The 19,315-nt window shown below is 49.4% G+C and overlaps 1 protein-coding gene across 2 annotated transcripts in view; it reads right to left on the bottom strand.

Annotated features, from left to right (window-relative positions):
- The window catches only part of SPTB (spectrin beta, erythrocytic), a 121,172-nt gene that overhangs the window by 55,573 nt on the left and 46,284 nt on the right, over positions 1-19,315 (bottom strand). For both annotated transcript variants that reach the window (XM_079914756.1, XM_079914755.1), the window contains exon 2: positions 9,833-10,031. In XM_079914756.1, the coding sequence (XP_079770882.1) occupies positions 9,833-9,980 (148 nt within the window). In that variant the 5' untranslated portion in view covers positions 9,981-10,031. The remainder of the gene's footprint in view (positions 1-9,832; positions 10,032-19,315) is intronic.

Here is a 19,315-nt window from a genome sequence, read left to right as displayed (position 1 = left end):
TCAAAAGTAGAGAATAGCAGCCTATATATGAAGAAGGTGGGAGAAGACCTTTCAGTGGCAAGAAAGGATATTATAATACATTCTGAGGGAAAATTCAGATTATAAAACCACATGCATAATATGAACCCAATATTGCAAACCTATATGCATAGATGCAGAGAAAAAAGCAAATGTTGGGCTATGTTACAGCTGGGTATTAAGACTGTGGGTGACATTTTTTTGCTTATCTATGTTTACTAAAATATCTGCAATGAACATGTATTACTTTTATAGTAAGAAACGACAGATGTCATGAAGAAAAATAGGGTATAAAACTCAAACCCCGAGGAATAAATGACTGATGAAAATCAAATAGGTATGCTTCTTGAGCAAGTCTGTATTTTTACCAGCCCATGGCTTTAAGCTATCAGTAAAGCTAGGTGGTCAGAAAGGCAAGTGGGAGAAAAGGCACCATGGGAGGCCATGGACCACTAGCCTGGGCCTGGAAACAAGCATTTAATGTTGAGCCCTTTGCAGGTTTACAACTTGGGATTTCCCTCCTTCTCATGTCAGGAAGCCAAGAGCTTAGGGAACCTGAGCAAGGGATACTTTCACTCCCATGAACTTGTGACAAACCTCAATGACACACATGCCAATCCATGATAAAGCCTAGCACGGGGCAGAGCCTCAGGGACACATCATAAATGATGATGCTGACACAAATTCTACTCTTCCTGTTTAGTCTGGAGAGGAATTTTTCTTTCAACCAATCCACTTTCATTACACTGGTATTGTGAACAGCAAGAACATAGTTCTCCTGCCCATAAGGATTTAAGATCCAACTAGGGTTGATTCTAAGAGAGAACTTTAAGATGCTTACTACATATGCAAATGCACATTTGAATATATACATACTCTTTGATGTGTAAGAATGAAGCACACAAGACTGACTCTAAAAGCGATCAGAGTTGAACCTAAGATGCTGGTTAACTAGATCTGGGTACATTAATACAAAGGAAGACTATACAGCCATGAAAATTATAATCTGCACGTTTACAGACATGAAAAAATATGCATAATATATTGCTCAGTGAAAAACATTCTAAGATTATAGATAATGTTACTATTTATACATATACATGCACAGTCACATATCCATAGGCATTACAATATCTATATGGGATATTAACAATGCCTCTAGTTTTCTCTTTCTTACCTGCTTTTCTAATCTTTTCTACACTAAATATATATTCTTGTGTATTAAAATGTTTAAAGATACAAAAGCAATCACTCTAGTTTTTAAAAAAATAGTTTTTATATATTATAGGAAAAGAGAAGTTATCATAGAACAGTTTAAATTAAAAAAATGTTTTCTGAAGAAGGCTAGTTTTGATCTGGAGCTTGAAGATGATAATGGTTTTAGAATGGCAGGGAAGGAGGGGGGTCTTGTTCAAAGCCTCTGGTGGAAACTGGCAAATGTGTATTTGTGTGTGCATGTAGGTATGTGGGTGCATGTTTTGGGGGTGAGGGAGAAAAGCAGTTAATGCATCAGAGCAAAGGAGTCAAAGGACAGTCTAGGGAATCTGAACTTTATGCTCTGGGAAAAGAAGAGCCAGATAAAGTGACATTTCACTAAAAATTTGTGGGAGGATAAAGATTCTAAGTGCCCTGCACAAATGGGATTGGACAGGGGAGAGGCTGGAGCCCGGGAAACCAGCTTGGAGGCGGCTGCAGAAGTCTGAGGTGCCGTGGCCCCACTAACATGTGAACTATGGAAATGAAATGATAGGAGCTGATCTGGACAGCATCACAGAACAAGGGTCAGCTAGCCCTGGCAGGTGACAGCATTTGGAGGCTGTGAGACAGAAGTAAAAATGAGTTCAGGGTTTTGATCAAAGAGGCTCTAGAGGCTGGTGGTGAAAGCAACACTTTCCCATTCCAATGTATCAGGTGGGGTGTGGAGGGGGAGATCAGGCAGGTCTGAGGGACATTCGAGAAAGCTCAAGTGCTGTAGCCTCAACAGCACAGGGCTGATGTTAACACCCCGGGATTCCAGTCTTGTCCTGGCACTCCCTGCCATGTGACCTCCCTCATCTATAAAGGGGATGGTGGTAGCTATACCTTGCCTACTTCAGAGTGGCTGAAGGGGCAGTGAGATCATCTGGTTAAAAAGCACCTAGAACACTAAGCAGCTGTATAAACACCAAGCACTGTTGTCACGCACACAGGTGGCGGCTGCATGGAGAGATGACCCTCGCTGAGAACACAAGGCTGCAGAAGTCAAGATGGTCCGGGAACCCAGCCTCAGCCTAGCCTTTAATAAACAGAGAGAATTTCTGGAGAACCCACTGATTTACTGAAAAGGATCAATTCCCTTCCCCAAAGCCAGGAGCCGAAGCTCCTCGGTTCAGGGTAAAGGCGTGTGGTCAGCGCTACCTCAAGGGAGCTTCTTCCCAGGCTACGAGCTGGGAAGACCTCCCGCATCAAGCCCCTTGTGTTACAGGTGAGGAAACTGAGGCCTGGAGGAACAGAAAAGTAAGTTGGCCGAGGTCACCTCACTGGGGAAACTCCATGATAGCCGCAGGAGGACAGAAGAATGACGTGGTGGGGATGGACCACTTTCTGCTCCCTGTGGCCACCAAGCTGACCCTCATTGCCACCTTCTCTTTCCTGGACTTCTGTGCAGCCTCTCCACAACCTGTTCTCCCCACTGAGGCCAGAGTGATCTTTCAAAGCTAAACATAACCAGGTCACTTCTTTGTGAAAAGCACTTTTATGGGTTGGGAGCAGTGCCATCCACCCAGCCCTTTACTAAAGGCCACAGCCCCTGTCCTGAGAGCCTACAGCTCTCCCTGCTAAAGGTTCCCACCCTTTGACCCTTCAACTCTGCCACTCCTTTGCAAATAATCCCCTCATTAAACTCCTCAGCCACCGCTTTAGAGTTGCCCGCTGCTTGGCCAAGATACCCATGGCTTTTAAGGCCCCCGTGATGTGGCTCCTGTCTGCCCCTCCTGTCTCCACCCACCAGTCCACACTCTCACTAAAACAAGCCCCTACTCATCCTTGGGTGAGTTATAAGCTGTGGGTTACGTTATAAACGCAGAGTTCCCAGTTAATAGCATTTATCATCATTTGTCATGACATACATGTCTATATGTACAAAGACACATGTGTGATTATCTATTTCTCACTAGACTGTAGAACAAGGTGCCCTGGTTGATCCAGTTTCCAGAGTCTGAAGGCCAAAGGGTTCGGAAGCAAAATTCTCCCAGAGACTAAGCTGCTACCAGCCTCCCTGTCATTCTGTCTCAGTGACATGATGAAAAGGGAAAATGAACAATTGCCACAGATGCTCTGAAAATGACATTCTTGGCATCTCTTCAGCCAAGCAGCACGCAGGGGGGACCCCATGGGGGGAGAAGGGAGGGAGTGCTGGCTGCTCCCAGGAGCCAAAAGCACAGTCCAGGCCTGGTATCAGAACCTGCCCTTGGGAATGAAGCTGACAGCCCATAGGAATGTCCCAGAGATGGAGGAGGCTATTAACATGGCTCACTCAGACTGCGCCGCACGGGGAGGGAACAGAGTCTCATTATTAACCTCGGTGTATTAATATTTGATAAAGCATCTTCACGATGATAGATAGCAGTCACCCAGAACAGGGGAACAGCTGTGGTTCTGCAAAGCATTCTCAAAGAGGAGGAACAGTTTTTATCAAGAGGGGACAATGGGAGAAAGTGTTATGTCCTGGGCAGGGGAAGCTGCCCCAGACCACACAGTGCAGGTGGCACACTGGCCTCCCTCGTAGGTTGGTCTACACAGGTAACTGGCAGGTTTCTCTGCACAGTGGCCTGTCTCAGGGGAAGAAGGAGAACTCACAATGGCTGACCTCCAAGAGCTGCTGAGCCAATTATGTTTTTCTTCTGACAGCACATTAAAATGATTGCTGATGATTAAAGATATTTCTGTGAATAGTACATTTTCCCAATATCTAGTCTCTAAATAGAACTCCATTCCGTGTTTTGAAATCTGAGAAGAAAACATTTTAAAAATTTCTCGTTAATGACACCATCTTTGTTCTCACAGGTAGCTTAAGAGAGACATTTGGGCCATGCACACCTGATGCCTTGGTCTCCAGCAGCTGTTTTTGAAACTGTCAACTTAACAGGCTGCCAAGAAGCACCCCTGTGCCAGGGGTCAGGTTGCTGACCCCTCCTGGCACAACTGTGATGGAATCCTGCTCTCTGAAAGAAATCATTCACCCTTTGGACACAAAGCCCTTCTCACACAACTGGGGCACCTGGGCTCAGAGTCATCCTGGTGCAGGTGGGGTGAGACTAAGCGTCACTTTTTGCCACCAGAGTCAGGAAGGAGCCCATACCACCCTCTCTGGGGAGTTTCCGGAGGGTCCAGGCTGGTGGGCAGGGAGTGCCAGGGTCTGAGGACCACTGTCCTAAAGCTCTGATGGAATACCTGCCGGTCGCAGAACTTAACCTTGGGGCCTGGGCACAGTGGGTCTGGAAGACATTCAAGGTGCAGAGTGGCAGCGACCATGTGCTTCAGGGTACAGGGACACGGCCTGCAGTGCACCCGCTGCCCTGTTGCGTTCTCTGAATTGTCCTAAAGCAACCTCACCTCTGGCCTCACCTCATTTCTAGTAAGAAGGCTACAAAGAGAGAATGTGCAAAGGAAGCACGTCTCTAGTTTGAAACACGACTTGGATTCTGATTTAAAGGCACAAGCAGAGTGGGCTACATAATTTCGTGCATTTTGTCTTAAAAGGGAGGCTCTGTGTAGTCTGTCCCTTAGTAATTGTTCAATGAGCCAAAAAGGGGGAGAAAGGACGTGTCAGGTCCTCCCCTCCTCACAGCCTCCTCTCTGCACTGCAACCTTCCAGATGCCTCTGCATCAGTGAGCTGGAAATCACACAGCGGGCGGCACTGGGGATGCGGGGAGGCTGAGCTGTGTGCGTGCATAAGGCAGGCAGGGGATGTGCGATGGAGGCTAGTGCACAAGGTTTCTCTTTTCAGGGCATCTTTCTGTTGCCTTCCTCCAAACCGCCCCCCCCCCACCATCCCTGCCCAGTGCGGCCACATCTGCCCCGAGGCAGCATCCTCACCCAGATCACAGGGGTCCACAACAGGTGCGAGGGTGCGTGCAGGCAGAGGCCTCCTCTGGGATGAGGAAAGAGGGCAAGAAGGGCAGGCGTTCTGGCCGAAAATTCCCTGCAGCCCGCAGTGCTTCATCCCTCATTCAGACCCACAAATGTTTGCCTACTGGCGCCCAGTGTGAAGGACAGGAAACGGGGTGAGTGATGATGAGGATGGCTCGAGGAGACACTGGGAGCTTTTTTTTTTTTTACTGAAACTCGAAGGCTGGAACCTCTTGGAGGGATAGGAACTTGGGCTTTCCAGCTGCTCCCCTTCCTCTAACTTTCAAAGCAAGTCTGAAAAGTAGGAGGGGGCCAGAGGCAGTCATCAAAGCAGAGAATGGCCTCCCGTTCAGGAAGAAGCCTCAGGACTTAGCCACTGCTGAACCTCAGGAAGCGCTGTCAGCTTCAGAGGCTGACACTGAGCGCAACATCTGCCCAGGGACCTACCTGCAAATATTCCTGCTGGGCCCCCAACCCTCCCCTTGGCATGCCAAGGTCAAATCCATCCCCATCCAGGAGCCTCCTGCAGTGTCTTCTTACCCACCTCCCCTTTCGCTTTAGTCAGGCTGATCCAGTTCTGAACCCAGAGTAATTCATTCTGGAGAGGAGTCAGGTATTTGTATACCAACGTGGCAGTTTCCAGGCAGAATAACCAGATGCCTTGTTTATTTCGGCCCTGGGCGGAAGAGCCGTGAATGGTCTGAAAGGCTGAATAGGGAGTGCTTCCTTTGGAGCTGAGAGGAAGATGACTTAAGAGGCAGAATAGATGGGGTCCAGCTAACCTAATGCAAGTCCTCTAACCACAGGTCACTAAGCAGAGAGGGGCCAGGAAGAGCTGCCACACTAGGAAGAGCATCTCACAGGGCCTCACCGTCCTCTGGTTTCTTGGGCCTTCCTGTCACTCAGCTGATGGCAGACACACACCTGGGGTCTAGGCTGGATGCCTTTGGAGAAAGATCTGCACAGCAGCGGGCTTCATCCCCATGGCCCCTGGGTCCCTGGGGACCAAGCCAAGCGCTCGAAGGGCAAGCATTAGCCTAATTCCGCTGGTCCCTGGCTCTTTTTTCCAACCCAAGCCTTCTAAGATGAAGGAGGGTGGGGGTTAAGAGGGAAGAAACTGGCCCTGGAACAGGCCAAGGTAACTGGGACATTGACTGAGCTGATGAACTTGAATATCTGAAGTTGGGAGAAGAGAAGGGACAGAAAGATACTATTCCTGGGAGTTCCCTGGCGGTCCAGTGGTTAGGACTCAGCGCTTCCACAGCCAAGGGCCCAGGTTCGATCCCTGGTGGGGGGACTGAGGTCCCACAAGCTGCAAGGCCAAAAAAAAGAAAACAAAAAGAAAGATACTATTCCTAAGAAGATTTCCTATAAATACTAACATTCACCTAGTATATTATTAATAAAATAACTTTCATAAACCTTATATTACTTGATCTTCACAACTACCTTGGGAAAATACTACTGTCTTCATTGCATAAAACAGGAGATTGGGGGCTTCCCTGGTGGCGCAGTGGTTAAGAATCCACCTGCCAATGCAGGGGACACGGGTTCGAGCCCCGGTCCGGGAAGATCCCACATGCCGCGGAACAACTAAGCCCGTGAGCCACAACTACTGAGCCTGTGCTCTAGAGCCCGTGAGCCACAACTACTGAGCCCCTGTGCCACAACTACTGAAGCCCACGTGCCTAGAGCCAGTGCTCCCAACAAGAGAAGCCACCGCAACGAGAAGCCCGTGCACCGCAACGAAGAGTAGCCCCGGTTCGCAGCAACTAGAGAAAGTCCGCATTCAGCAACGAAGACCCAACGCAGCCAAAAATAAAATAAATAAAATAAATTTATAAAAAGAAAAGCCCAGGAGATTGACTGAACTGTCCTCCATGGCAGTAGCATTAGCAGTGGAACCAGGACCTCAATCTGGGTCTTGTGACATTTTCCTCCTCATCCCAGGACCTTCGATTTGAGATGGGAAAGACCAGGCCAACATCTCCAACGCTGCCATGTATACGTACAAAGCAGATCACCGCCATCTTTTAAGAAATACAGGGCTGCACGCCTTCCTTGCCGTAGTACTCCTGGGAGTGGGGGAGTGGCCTCAGAGCACGCTGGAATAATAGGGACCAAAGGCAGCCTCTGCTTCCTAAGCCTCTTTGGAAAGGCTGACCCCGCCTAGACTGCCAAGTCAGCCCCAAAGACGGCACTGAAGAGAAAAACGTCAAGAAGTTAAAACCAGTGGGGAGGTGGGTGTGGGAGACTGACGCTCCCTTTCTCTGCTCTGCCTACCCAACCACTCTACTTTGGACCTTCTCAAAGCTTTAGTTTCTCCCACAGGTCACTCAGAGTGGGCTCTCAGGAGAGGAAATTCAGTAAACTGGTTAGGGTTTTCTTTGTTTTAAAAAATCCTGAATGGACCCCAAACTTGCATGTTTACTTGTTAGCCAGATGTTCTAAATGACTAAGGTCCAGGCATGCAGCTCTACACTCTGCGGTTCCTCTCCTTCTGGGGGGGCTTTCAGATGCTTTGATAGATGAGATGCACACTCGTAGTGAGGAACAGGCAAGGCTGATGGAGGCCCCTTCCTGCTCAACCCAGTTCTACCAGTTTCCCAGGCTTCGCATCACTCAGGCCAGGCTACCACACAGACCCGCCAACTGGACCAACTCTTAGCCCATCGGCCTGTTAGAACCACACACACCCTTCAATCCCCGGCCCCAGGGCCACCTCTTCCATAGACAAGTCCCTGATGCTCCCGGCATCTCCCCCTTTGTTCTCTCATTGCTATTTAATTATGTGTCTTTCCCATAGTTCTTCTCTAATTCTACTCATGCTAATTAACGATGAACATTGTTCACTTCCCTAATAGATCATAAACTCCTCAGGGACGCATACTATATTGAATCCAACTCTCTGCTCCCCTCCTCTCCACATTCATGTCTGGGTAGGGGTTTAGCTTTACACATAGTAGGAACGTGACTGATAATTGTTAAAATGGAATTTAGCTCGATTTCTTAAAAAACAGGTTACCTGTGAAACATGAAAGACAGCCCCACTCCTCAAGCGGTTCTTTGGCAAACTTTATGGAACACAGTACCGCTCTCCCTCCAGCTGTATCCCAGGGTCACTGCAGCCAGACCCAGCCAGCATGAGACACAAAGAAGGTCACCAGACTGGCAAAGGCAAGGGTTCCAAGTTTGGTTATTTAAAGAGGTTAAAATTACACTGGGGTTGGTGCCAGTAAACATCCCCTAGGAAAACCAAGGAAGGATTTTGTGGGGTAAGGGATGGTGAGGAGGAGATGAAGGAAGAAGAAAGGGAGTTTCCTGCAAAGAGCAAGGACCAAAAGGGTGACGGCTGAGACCTGAAAAGATTCTCCACTGTGACAAGGGAATGAGCTATCCCATCCCTGTAAAAGGGATGGGAAACCCAGACACTCCTGAGGTGGAATGTCATCATGGCCTCAGAGGGGCCCTGCTCTGAGTCAAGGTCAGTTGGAGACCCAGGCACCTGGGAACAGAGTGGAGGGAGAGAAGGTGGAAGGAACCTCAGAGAGGGCCACAAGGAACCTCAGAGAGGGCCATGAGCGAGGGGCACTGGGAGAATCAGCCCAGAGAGTGCTTATGGGAAGGCTGTGCCCTTCAAACAAGGCAGAAGATGGAACAATCGATGACGGGGAAGCGAGTCTGATCTGACCCATACACCACCCCATGTAACCCAAACTCTCTTTATTGGTCAAGGACTTAGGGTCAGAACATAGCTACCCTGGGCAGGGCTCCATGGAGGCAATGGTCACAGGGGTTGGAGGGGGGAAAAATCCCAAGAATCAGATCTCAGCCAGCAGGGGGAGGAGAAGCCATTTCCACTAGAGATTAAAGATTCCCTCTCTCTCTCCCTCTCTCTCTCTCAGACACACACACACAAATCTATTATGAACCTGCTAAGTAAAAATCTAATTCCAGGGACTTCCCTAGTGGCGCAATGGTTAAGAATCCGCCTGCCATTGCAGGGGACATGGGTTCGAACCCTGCTCCGGGAAGATCCCACATGCCGTGGAGCAACTAAGCCCTTGCGCCACAACTACTGAGCCTGCGCTCCACGAGAGAAGCCACCGTAGTGAGAAGCCCGCGCACAGCAACGAAGACCCAACGCAGCCAAAAATAAATAAATGTATTAAAAAAAAATCTAATTCCAGTTTGATAAGAGGTTTAGTCCAGAAAATCCTCCTTTCTGAGGCAGTGTGGGGAAGACGTTATCTGTTCTCAGTTTCCTATCGAATCACCCTTTCCTTTCGGGGCCACAGAGAAGATGATGACAGTTCCTCTATCCAGGACCAGGCAGGGGATCGAGATACATAATGAGGTCCACGCACCCCTGCCCGGCTGTCCCGCCCCTCACACACTCCTTCGCCCAGACCTTCTTTCACTTCTGACTTTGGACACAGGTCATTCAGGACAGAGGTTGAGGCCAAGGGTCCACCTGCAGCACCTCACACCTGGGAGGAAGTGGGGGACATGTGGGAAGAGAGGCTGCCTGATCTGTGCTCCCTCCCGAGGGGCCCTGGCCTCTGAGCCACGCAGCCATGTCTCCATCGCCGCCCTGCTAGGGCTCACGCCAACGCACACAGAGGATTCACCACAGGCGGGAAGGGCAGTGAACCTCGGGATTAGGCGAGCGGCTCCCCTAACCGCCACGGCCCCGAAGAGTACCTGCCAAGGCCTTGATCCGGGACCTCTCAAAGAGCCTGGCTGAGCTGTTGTCATTATCCAGCTCATCGTCCGGGGCATCCCAGCGGGCATTGATCCGGCTGTACGGTGGCTGGTTGCCCACGTTTTCAACCTCCGTGGCCGATGTCATGTCAGCAGGCTCTCAGCAGCTATGCCTGCCTCAGTCTTCATGGAAGGGTCCCTGGGGGCGGACAGCAACATAGTCAGAGGGTTAGTGCCCACCCCCTTGGACTTTGTCTCAGGGGAAACTTATTTGGAGCGTCCAACAGGAGTATATCCCGCGGGAGCAGCACACGGTGCCCTCTGCCTGGCCATGCTTCCTACCCAGGGTCTCCAGGTTGTCAGGTATAAAATAATGCAGCAGCAGAAGCAGCAATGGTAACGGCGGCAGTGGCGGCGGGGACGGAGATCTGTATGCAGCAAGGGTCAGGACAGCCAGCAGGTGGAGACGTCAGTCGCAGGCAGGCCCGCTGCCTCCAAACCTGCTGCCGCGGCCACCGAGGGGGCTGGCTCTCCTGGGAGTCAGAGGCTGGCATGGACGAGCTGGGAATAGCAGCTCCATCCTGTGGACTGGGGCCAGGACCCAACCTGGCGGGGAGGTGGGGACAGGGCTGGAGAGGGGAGAAGCTGGGAGTTGGCTGAGTCTGACTCAAACATGAATCAGTGGGGAGAGAGGAGAGCATGAGCTTTAAGATGCCACTGGTGCCACCAGCCCCTGCAGCTGCACTGGGGAAAGTTAACTCCTCCCAGGGGCTGCCCAAGAGCCCTCCGAGTTCTTTCCCTGCAGCAAACATTCAGAAAGCTGGGCCCTTGGTTTGGCCTTCTCTGAAGTACGCCCAGGTGCTTGGACAAGCTCTCCTGTTGCATCCCAGGCACGATGGTGGTGTGCGGTGGTGAGGGGATCCCACCGACAGCGGAGCTGTGTGTGTTCATCTGTGCCGTGAACATGGGCATCGGGAGCACTGGGTTCCTCACTTGCCCGTCACTCATTCACGATGCTCATTCATTCATGATTATGTCAAAGATGCGCCCAGTCCCAACGAGGCGGCAGGCACTGTGCCAGGCAATTATGAGCAAGACAGGCAGGGCCCTGTCCTCGTGGAGCTTCTACTCTGGCAGCTAGACAGAGGATTGAAGAAGCCGTTACAACAAGGTGTGATGCTGTGCCCCAACTAGGAAAGGATGAGGGAGCGTGAGGGACTAGTGCTCGAGGCTGGGTATCCGGGGAAGGAGAGTTTGAGCTGATTCCTAGAGGAAGCTTGGAGGCATCCTATAAAGGGATAGGTGGAAAGGAACGGGTCCAAACAAAAGGAATAACGAGCAGGTGCACTGTTCTGAAGGTAAGAAAGGGCGTGGCGAAACTTAGGAACCTTACGGTATAACTGGAGGTGAGGGCGAGGTCAGAGAGAAAAGCGGGACAGGAGGCTAGAGAGGCCGGGCTGGGTCCTCAATGTCCTGGGCCTTTGGAAAAAGACCGGCTTCCCTTCAGTCTTAACTTCCTCCCCCGTACCTGCCCTTCAGTGCTCTCCCCAGGGAGCTTACAGGACTCCAAGATCAAGTCTGTGACACAGAACAGGGAGCCCAGGGCCTTCCTATCCAAGAGAACAAAAGGGGTGGGAGTAGGGGAGGCTGTGAGGCAGACAAATGACAAGTGTCGACAGCGAGTGAGCTGTGAGGTAAGCCACTCTCTCCCGGAGCGCGTGCACACACACGCACGTCACACACGCACTCAGTCCAGCACACACACTCACCACCCAAGCAGGCACACGCTTGAGGAAGAAGTGAAGCCAGTTCACCAATCCAAGCGTGACTGCAGCCGCAGAGCCCTTATTTTTCAGACTGAATCACTTCAGGCTCTTTTCCCCCATCTGATGAATCAATCCCACCGCAGGCCTTTGCGGTAAGACAGGAGGAGCCAGAATTATCCACCCTAACTGCATAAGGGAGGAAACCAAGGCCTCCTAGGATGAGGCCTCCCCAAGGTCATCTCGGGAATTACTGCTGCGGCCGGGAAGAGGCCAGACTGGGAAGAGGCCACTTTACGAAAGCAGGTGGGGAACGAACATGGCACACGGGGTCAGAGGGCACTCCCCGGCTTCCAGGGCTTGGCCAAGGTGTTTGCTACTCATGCGGCAGGCAGGGGGCGGGGTGGGGGAAGGCAGGGGAGCCAGCCATCACCCCACCGGGTATCCGCGTGATTCCAGGCCTGGGACCCAGCACACCCTCGTCCCTTCTGACAGCCTGTCGTCTTGCACAGACGCGCTGCTTCCAGGGCTGAGATGTCCCACTCGGCTGGCCCCGCGGAGGTGGCTGGGAGGGCCCTCCTCCCTCCACCACGCCCTTCCCTACTTCCCTTAAGGGAAACCACCACCAGCTTCGAGCTGCGAGTGGGGAGGGGCTGACAGGCTGACCGCTGGCCCCTGAGCAGGGCCGAGCTGCCAGATGCAGACGGCGAGGTGAGATCGGATCGTGCGTGCAGGAGGTAACCAGACCCTGGCTCTCCTTCTCGTCTCAGGCTATTTTTAAGCGTGGCTGAGAGGGGCCCAGGCTGCGGGGCCCAGGGAGTGAGATTACCTTTGCCGCGGCTCCGTAAATAAGTCTGCCCCAGAAAGATGAGCCTGAGCGGGCAGACCAGCAGGACCGGGCGTTCAAGACAAGACTGATGGCCCCGGGAGCAGAAGAGCAGCCACTCGACAGCAAGTCACCCTGCTTAAAAACGCCCGTGCCGCCTGCGACTGCAGCTCGGAGGAGGCTGCAGCCGGGCAGCGGCTCTGCCGGAACGTGAAAAAAAACACACGTGCGCGTCTAAACACACAACGCTAGGTGTTTTTTCTTTCTTTCTTTTTTTTTTTTTTTTAGAAGGGTCAGGTCCCTGAAGACAAACACCAAGGAAAGAGATTCAGAAACTAAAGAGAGGCCCTCTTCCTCCTGCCCCCTCCCCCAGCCATGCCCACCCCAGCAGCCTGCCCAGATGGCATCCCATCAGGGCCAAGGGGCTGGGGGCTGGGCCAGTGTGCTCAGAGGCAAGGGGAGAATCAGGTGTGAGAGGCAGAAGAGAAGAAAATAAGAAAACAGGAAAGCTACAGATGGTTATTCCAGGAAAATAAAACAAAACAAAATATGCCTAAAACCAAATTCAACCCAGGGTCACCCATAATTGTCACAACGGCCCTTCAAAGGCATGGCAATAAAGAAACCACCATGACTGAAAAGAACAGCATAGGCTGGGGACACACGGTGGGGACACCTAACCAAATGGGGGTGTTCATGGAAATGACATTTAAGTTGATATCGGAGGGGAACTTGGAGCCAAGGTGATTCAGTCACGTCTTTAAGGATATAAGTCATCTATGCAGCCAGACTGGCCCTCCATGAGTACGGCAGACAGCAATTCCATGGCTAAAAATAGGCCCCAAATTGCACCTCTCTTCCCTGCCAGCCCACCCAGGAAAAAAGGTATAAGAAGAAGTTCCATGTCCATTTACTCCCCAGTTCACCCTGAAGCCCCCTAGAAGCCCTTCTCGCAACCCACCAGACCCTCGTCAGACTGCAGGTGGGTCTTCTGTGGTCTGTGGGACTCCGCGCCCAGGAGAGCCCACCTTCCCTGTCCGTCAACCTGCCTGTTCAGCAGCGGGGCAGGCCCGTCTCCAAAAGCACAGTCCGAGGCTCAGCCTCACATGGCGAGCTTCTGCCGCCCCCCGACCCCAGGTTACACTTTGAGTGGGATGGGTGCCTAGAAGACTTGCCCACAGCTCAGTACTGAAGAGCTCATGTGATCGCACAGCGCACTCACTTGCAGGAGGAGCGCCTGCCCGGGAAATGGATTTCACAACATCACTGATGCAACCCACGGCTCTGCCCTTCGCTCATGTGCCCAGGGCCCCGTCTGCTTCTGAGATCAGGTGTTAGGCCTCGGAATTTCAAGCCCACGTGCTATGCTCAGTTAATTCCCAGGGCGGGTAGGAACCCAGGAGGTGGCAGCTCCTTTCCCCGCCTGCAGGGTGCTGCCAGAGTCCTAGGTAGAGCTCACTTCAGCCCTTCCCATAGGGCTGAGCAGCAGAGGATGGATGTTCTTTTCTTTCCCTCCCAACCCTATCCCCTCTTTCCTGTACCACACAAACGTGAGCAGCAACAAAGTCCAGGAGTGAGAAATGGGGGAAATACAGGCTGATGCTGTGTCTCCTTAGCAGGGTCACGGGTGCAGGCTACTGCAATAGCTTAAATACAGTCTTCCTTAAACCGAGAATTTAGACCTTCTCTATCTTTATTTTCTCTTTAGTTGTAAGGTTTGACCCCCTCACTTGCGTCCTATTTTGTTCTGCCCCTTTATGCTACCCCAAACCTGCTTTTAACATGTTTTGCTACTATGGCAACCCAGGTCAAAAGATTAAATCCTAAAGTTTCCCTGGAAATTTTCTGCCAATACTTTTACCAAAACAGAACGTTCTTCTACTCCCTTTGATCATAATCTCATTGCATATTCACAGACACCTTAAAGAATAGTTAAACACTCACTAAAACATCAGGAGAACCAGTGAGCTGCCCAGCGCAGGGTACTCTATATCTACAGCCAGCCCCAACTTCCTCCCCATCCCCCGTCTCCAGCCTGGCACCTCCATCCGTCTAGCAGACGTCTCCACCTAGAAATTACGGCTCAGTCTCATTACGGCTAAGACTGAGCACACGGCTCCCAGCACAGCAGAGTAGGGGAGCTTCAGGACCATAGGGTGACAATGAGGCCCGGGCAAGCATACTACCTGTGGGTGAACTTTCCAGCAGATGGACATCACCAGCAGGGCCTGGGCCAAGCTGCTGCCTCTCCCCAGAGCACACTCTGCTTCCCCACACTCTACCGTTCCCATTCTGACCCACCCTGGCTTCCAGTCCCTCATCAGGAGGGTGCGGTTTGGGGGTTCTTAAAGTCTCAAGATTCCTATCCATGGTTGCCACCATCAAGGATGCCCGTACATTTGCAACATCCTGGTCATTCTAGTCCACTGCTGTTTGGTCATTTTAATCCTTCTGCTCCAGTTTCTGTCACCAGGCAGGGACTTCAGGCCCACATGTCACAACTCGTCTGCCCTCATCATGGAAAAATCTACTACTAAGAAATGGCTTCGGTCATGCTGCAGCTGCTTGGATGGGGGAGGAGGGGAGGGATCATGGCCCCAACAGTTCTTACAGGGATTTGAATGGGGAACAGGTGCTGCTCAGCTCTGATATAGGGATTGGCCCATCAGCTCTCTATCTTAACACCACCTATCAGCACATCACGTCCAACACAGACGCAAATGTCCACTGGGAATGATTAAAGGAGAGGGGAGAGATGGTCCTCTTAATATATGCAATTTTCAAAGATTATCTTCTATTGGGATTCTTGGGCTCCATAGCTACACATACAGAAAGTTATTACAACCCAGTCCTACTTCTTATCCCTCCTGACTCATTTCTTTCAAGATAGTCCCTGGCCTCCTCCCCCAAAATAAGTAGTAATTCTACGATAGTTGAATTGAAAAGCTGAATGCCCAATTTCTGTTCTTCCAAGAAGACTTTTCTAGAACACCCACAGTTACCCCTCTCTTCTCTGATGAAAACTGCACAGGGAGGTAGTGTGGCCTCAACATTCGAAGTGGTCAAGAATAGGCTGAAATACCTATGAACTGGGAGAAAATATTTGCAAATGATGCAACTGACAAGGGCTTAATTTTCAAAATATACAAACAGCTCATACAACTCAACAACAAAAAAACAAACAACCCAATCAAAAAATGGACAGAAGACCTAAATAGACATTTCTCCAAAGAAGACATACAGATGGCCAACAGGCGCATGAAAAGATGCTCAACATCACTAATTATTAGAGAAATGCAAATCAAAACTACAGTGAGGTATCACCTCACACCAGTCAGAATGGCCATCATTAAAAAGTCTACAAATAACAAATGCTGGAGAGCGTGTGGAGAAAAGGGAATCTTCCTACACTGTTGCTGGGAATGTAAATTGGTGCAGCCACTATGGAGAACAGTATGGAAGTTCCTCAAAATACTAAAAATAGAGTTGCCATATGATCCAGCAATCCCACTCCTGGGCATATATCCGGACAAAGCTATAATTCAAAAAGATACATGCACCCCTATGTTCACAGCAGCACTATTCACAATAGCCAAGGCATGGAAACAGCCTAAATGTCCATTGACAGATGAATGGATAAAGAAGATGTGGCACATACATACAATGGAATATTACTCAGCCATAAAAATGAATGAAATAATGCCATTTGCAGCAACATGGATGGACCTAGGGATTATCATACTAAGTGAAGTAAGTTAGACAGAGAAAGACAAATATATGATATCATTTATATGTGGAGTCTAAAACATGACACAAATGAACTTATCTACAAAACAGAAACAGACTCACTGACATAGAAAACAAACTTATGGTTATCAAAGGGGAAAGGGGTGGGGGAGGGGTAAATTAAGAGTCTGGGATTAGCAAATACAAACTACTATATATAAAATAGATAAACAACAAGGTCCTACTCTATAGCACAGAGAACTGTATTCAATATCCTGTAATAAACCATAATGGAAAAGAATATAAAAAGAATATATATGTATATGCATAATTGAATCACTTCATTGTACACCAGAAACTAACACATTGTAAAATCAACTATACTTCAATAAAATAAATTCTAAAAAAAGAATAGGTTGAAATAATTAATTTGAAATAAAAGGTGAGATATTTCTCATGAAACAATTGATTCAGAAAAGATAATCAAAAAATAAAACCATTAGATAACAGATTGATGGAGAATTATACAATGGAATCAAGTTCCCAACACCTGAATTCACTGATGAGTTCTAGCATCACTAAGAAGACGACAATGAAATACTGTGTGTCTCCAGATATGATGCAATATGAAGGACATCATGGCCTATGACATTCTTGCCAAAAAAGTTGAACCTCAACCTGATCGAGTCTGTAGCGCTAAGTTCCCATTTACAGGAATTATAGGAGATTGATAGACAAGTTAAATGACAACATGAGGAAGCAAAGAGGAGACCCGGAAGGCGGGTCACTTTGCAGACAACCGACTCCACTTTTTCAACAAGTCAACGGCATTAAAACAAGCAGACTGAAAAAGAGGCAGAGGCTAGGGACTGCTGTAGATGAAAAGAGACTTAGGAGATATAATAGCGAATGTAACATGTATTTTGTTTGGAATTTGAATCAAACAACACCAAAACACATTTTTTAGACAACGAGGGGTATCTGAATTATAGACTCAATAGTGGATAATGACCAGGAATTATAGTCAATTATGTTAGGTGTGATCATGGCTTTGAGGTTATGTTACCGTGGCCCTAGCGCCTAGTATGGTCTGGCTTCTTCCTCCCAGTCCAAGCTCATCCCTCACCACATGCACTACGTGCATCCTTCAAGTCTCCTTTCAGTTCTCAACCGGCATCCACGCCCCAGGCCGCCTCCTCCTCACCCCACCCCGGCTCTTGTGCACACTGTGCCCTTGGCCTGGAACACTTCCTGGAGCATCTTTGCATGTCTGGCTCCTCCTCCTTCCTCAGGTCTTCTCTTAGGTATCACTTCCTGTGGAAGTCCTCCCCAAGTACCACATCTAAGCTAAGTCCTTTGTCATCCTCAGTCTGGGCACTTTGCTTGACCCCTTCATAGCCCTCATCATAATTGCATTACTCATACATCTGTTGGTTTACTTTTGTTTTTGTCTCTCCCTGCCTAGACTGTAGAGGTTCCTTGCAGGCAGCTGCAAGCCTGTCTTATTCATTATTGTATTCCAGTGCCTAGCACTGTGCTTGGGACATAGAGGTGCTCAGTAAATATTCTCCTCCTCCTAGAGGCCTAAGCTCAAACTCTGGAGCCTCTATCCCACCTTATTCCTTGATCCATGCAGTACTCATTCACATAGTCCACTTATGTGCATTGAGCACTTATTCAATATTGATTCATCACCACAGCCAGTCATTAAGCCTCTGTAAAATGTCTTCCATCCATCACTCCTTTATGTTCTAAGGCTTCCACTTCACTCCAGGCCCTTACCGTTTCCCGCCTGGACTTGGGTAATGGTCCAACTTTGTCTGTTTCGGGCCTCTTCAATCCATCCTACACAGCCCTCCTCATAATGACTCGCCTCTACTCCATAGCTTTCAGCAACTCTCTAACGCACAGTCTAATCCAGGGTCCTACACCAGCTGGTGCTGAGCTCATACTCTCTCTTATGCCATCTCTGCTCCAACCAAGAGGGTCCACGTGTCCTGCACCCCCCACCTTTGTACCATGTGCCTCTACAACTTTATTTGTGCCACATCCCGTATGCTGAAATTTAGGCACCTCTCCTTGCAATTTAAAACAAATATAACTTTCAAACATTTAGAAACACAATATAACATTTTCCTAGAATAGGAAGGAGGTCACCTTACCCCTCCTATTCAACTCCATGGATCCTGCACTGCTTCTATGACCAGCAAGTGGAGGCGGCAGTCACGGTGGGCTCAGGGAAAGCTGCTGACGATCTGTGCACCGACTCTCCCTCCTCAGTCCTGCTCCCTCCCCCAGTCTCATGTTTATTGCTGGGTGAGGCCAGATCCTCACTACCCTTCCTTCTGGCCATCCTTCCAATCCTGGAAAGACGATGAATCTTTAGCTTCTTCTCCCTTCCATCTTCATTTTAATATGTTCACGTCTTTCTCATCTTAAGTAAAACTCCTCCTTTCCATCCTTTCTTTCCTACCTTTCAAAGCCAAATTTCTTGACAAAGTTGCCAAGAATAAGAACAGGTGATTACAGAAGTGATTTACAGAAGAGGAAATCCAAAAGGCTAAGACCCTAAAAAGAGATACTCAAGTTCATTGGCTAACCAACAAGTGCTGATTAAAATGAGACACCAGAGGCAAACGTTATCAAGCTGGGTAACACGAGGTGTAGATGGTGGTGTGCAGCACAGATACCTTGTGTACTACTGGTGGGAGAGTGGAGCGGCCCAGCCATTCTGGAAGGCAGTCTGCAGTTCTCAGGCAGGTTACGTATCTACAACCCTGTCCGTAGGCATGCAGAGCAAAGAAATTCTCACACAAGTCAAAAAGGGGACAAATGCAAGGAAGTTCACTGCAGCATTGACTGTGGTGGTGGGGAGGTGAAGATAACCTGTGTGTCCATCGCTGGGAGATGGACAGTAAAATGTGGTGAATGGACACATGCAGGACACATGGCAGCATTGGAGGATCTTAAAAAATAGTGGAGAAAATAAAGAAACAGAATGAGATCTATAACACACCACTGAATAATTTCAAAACATATGCACATAAAACAGCATACATATTATAAGGATATAAACAAAAGAAAAACTCTTAAACACATGAAAATGGTTGTCTCTAGGTGGACTTAGGGAAACGGAAAAGGGAAATGGAGATAAAAAGAAACCAACCA

The sequence above is a fragment of the Stenella coeruleoalba genome, assembly GCF_951394435.1.
Source record: "Stenella coeruleoalba genome assembly, chromosome: 2".
NCBI classification, from domain to species: domain Eukaryota; kingdom Metazoa; phylum Chordata; class Mammalia; order Artiodactyla; family Delphinidae; genus Stenella; species Stenella coeruleoalba.
This window is presented reverse-complemented; position numbering and strand designations above follow the sequence as displayed.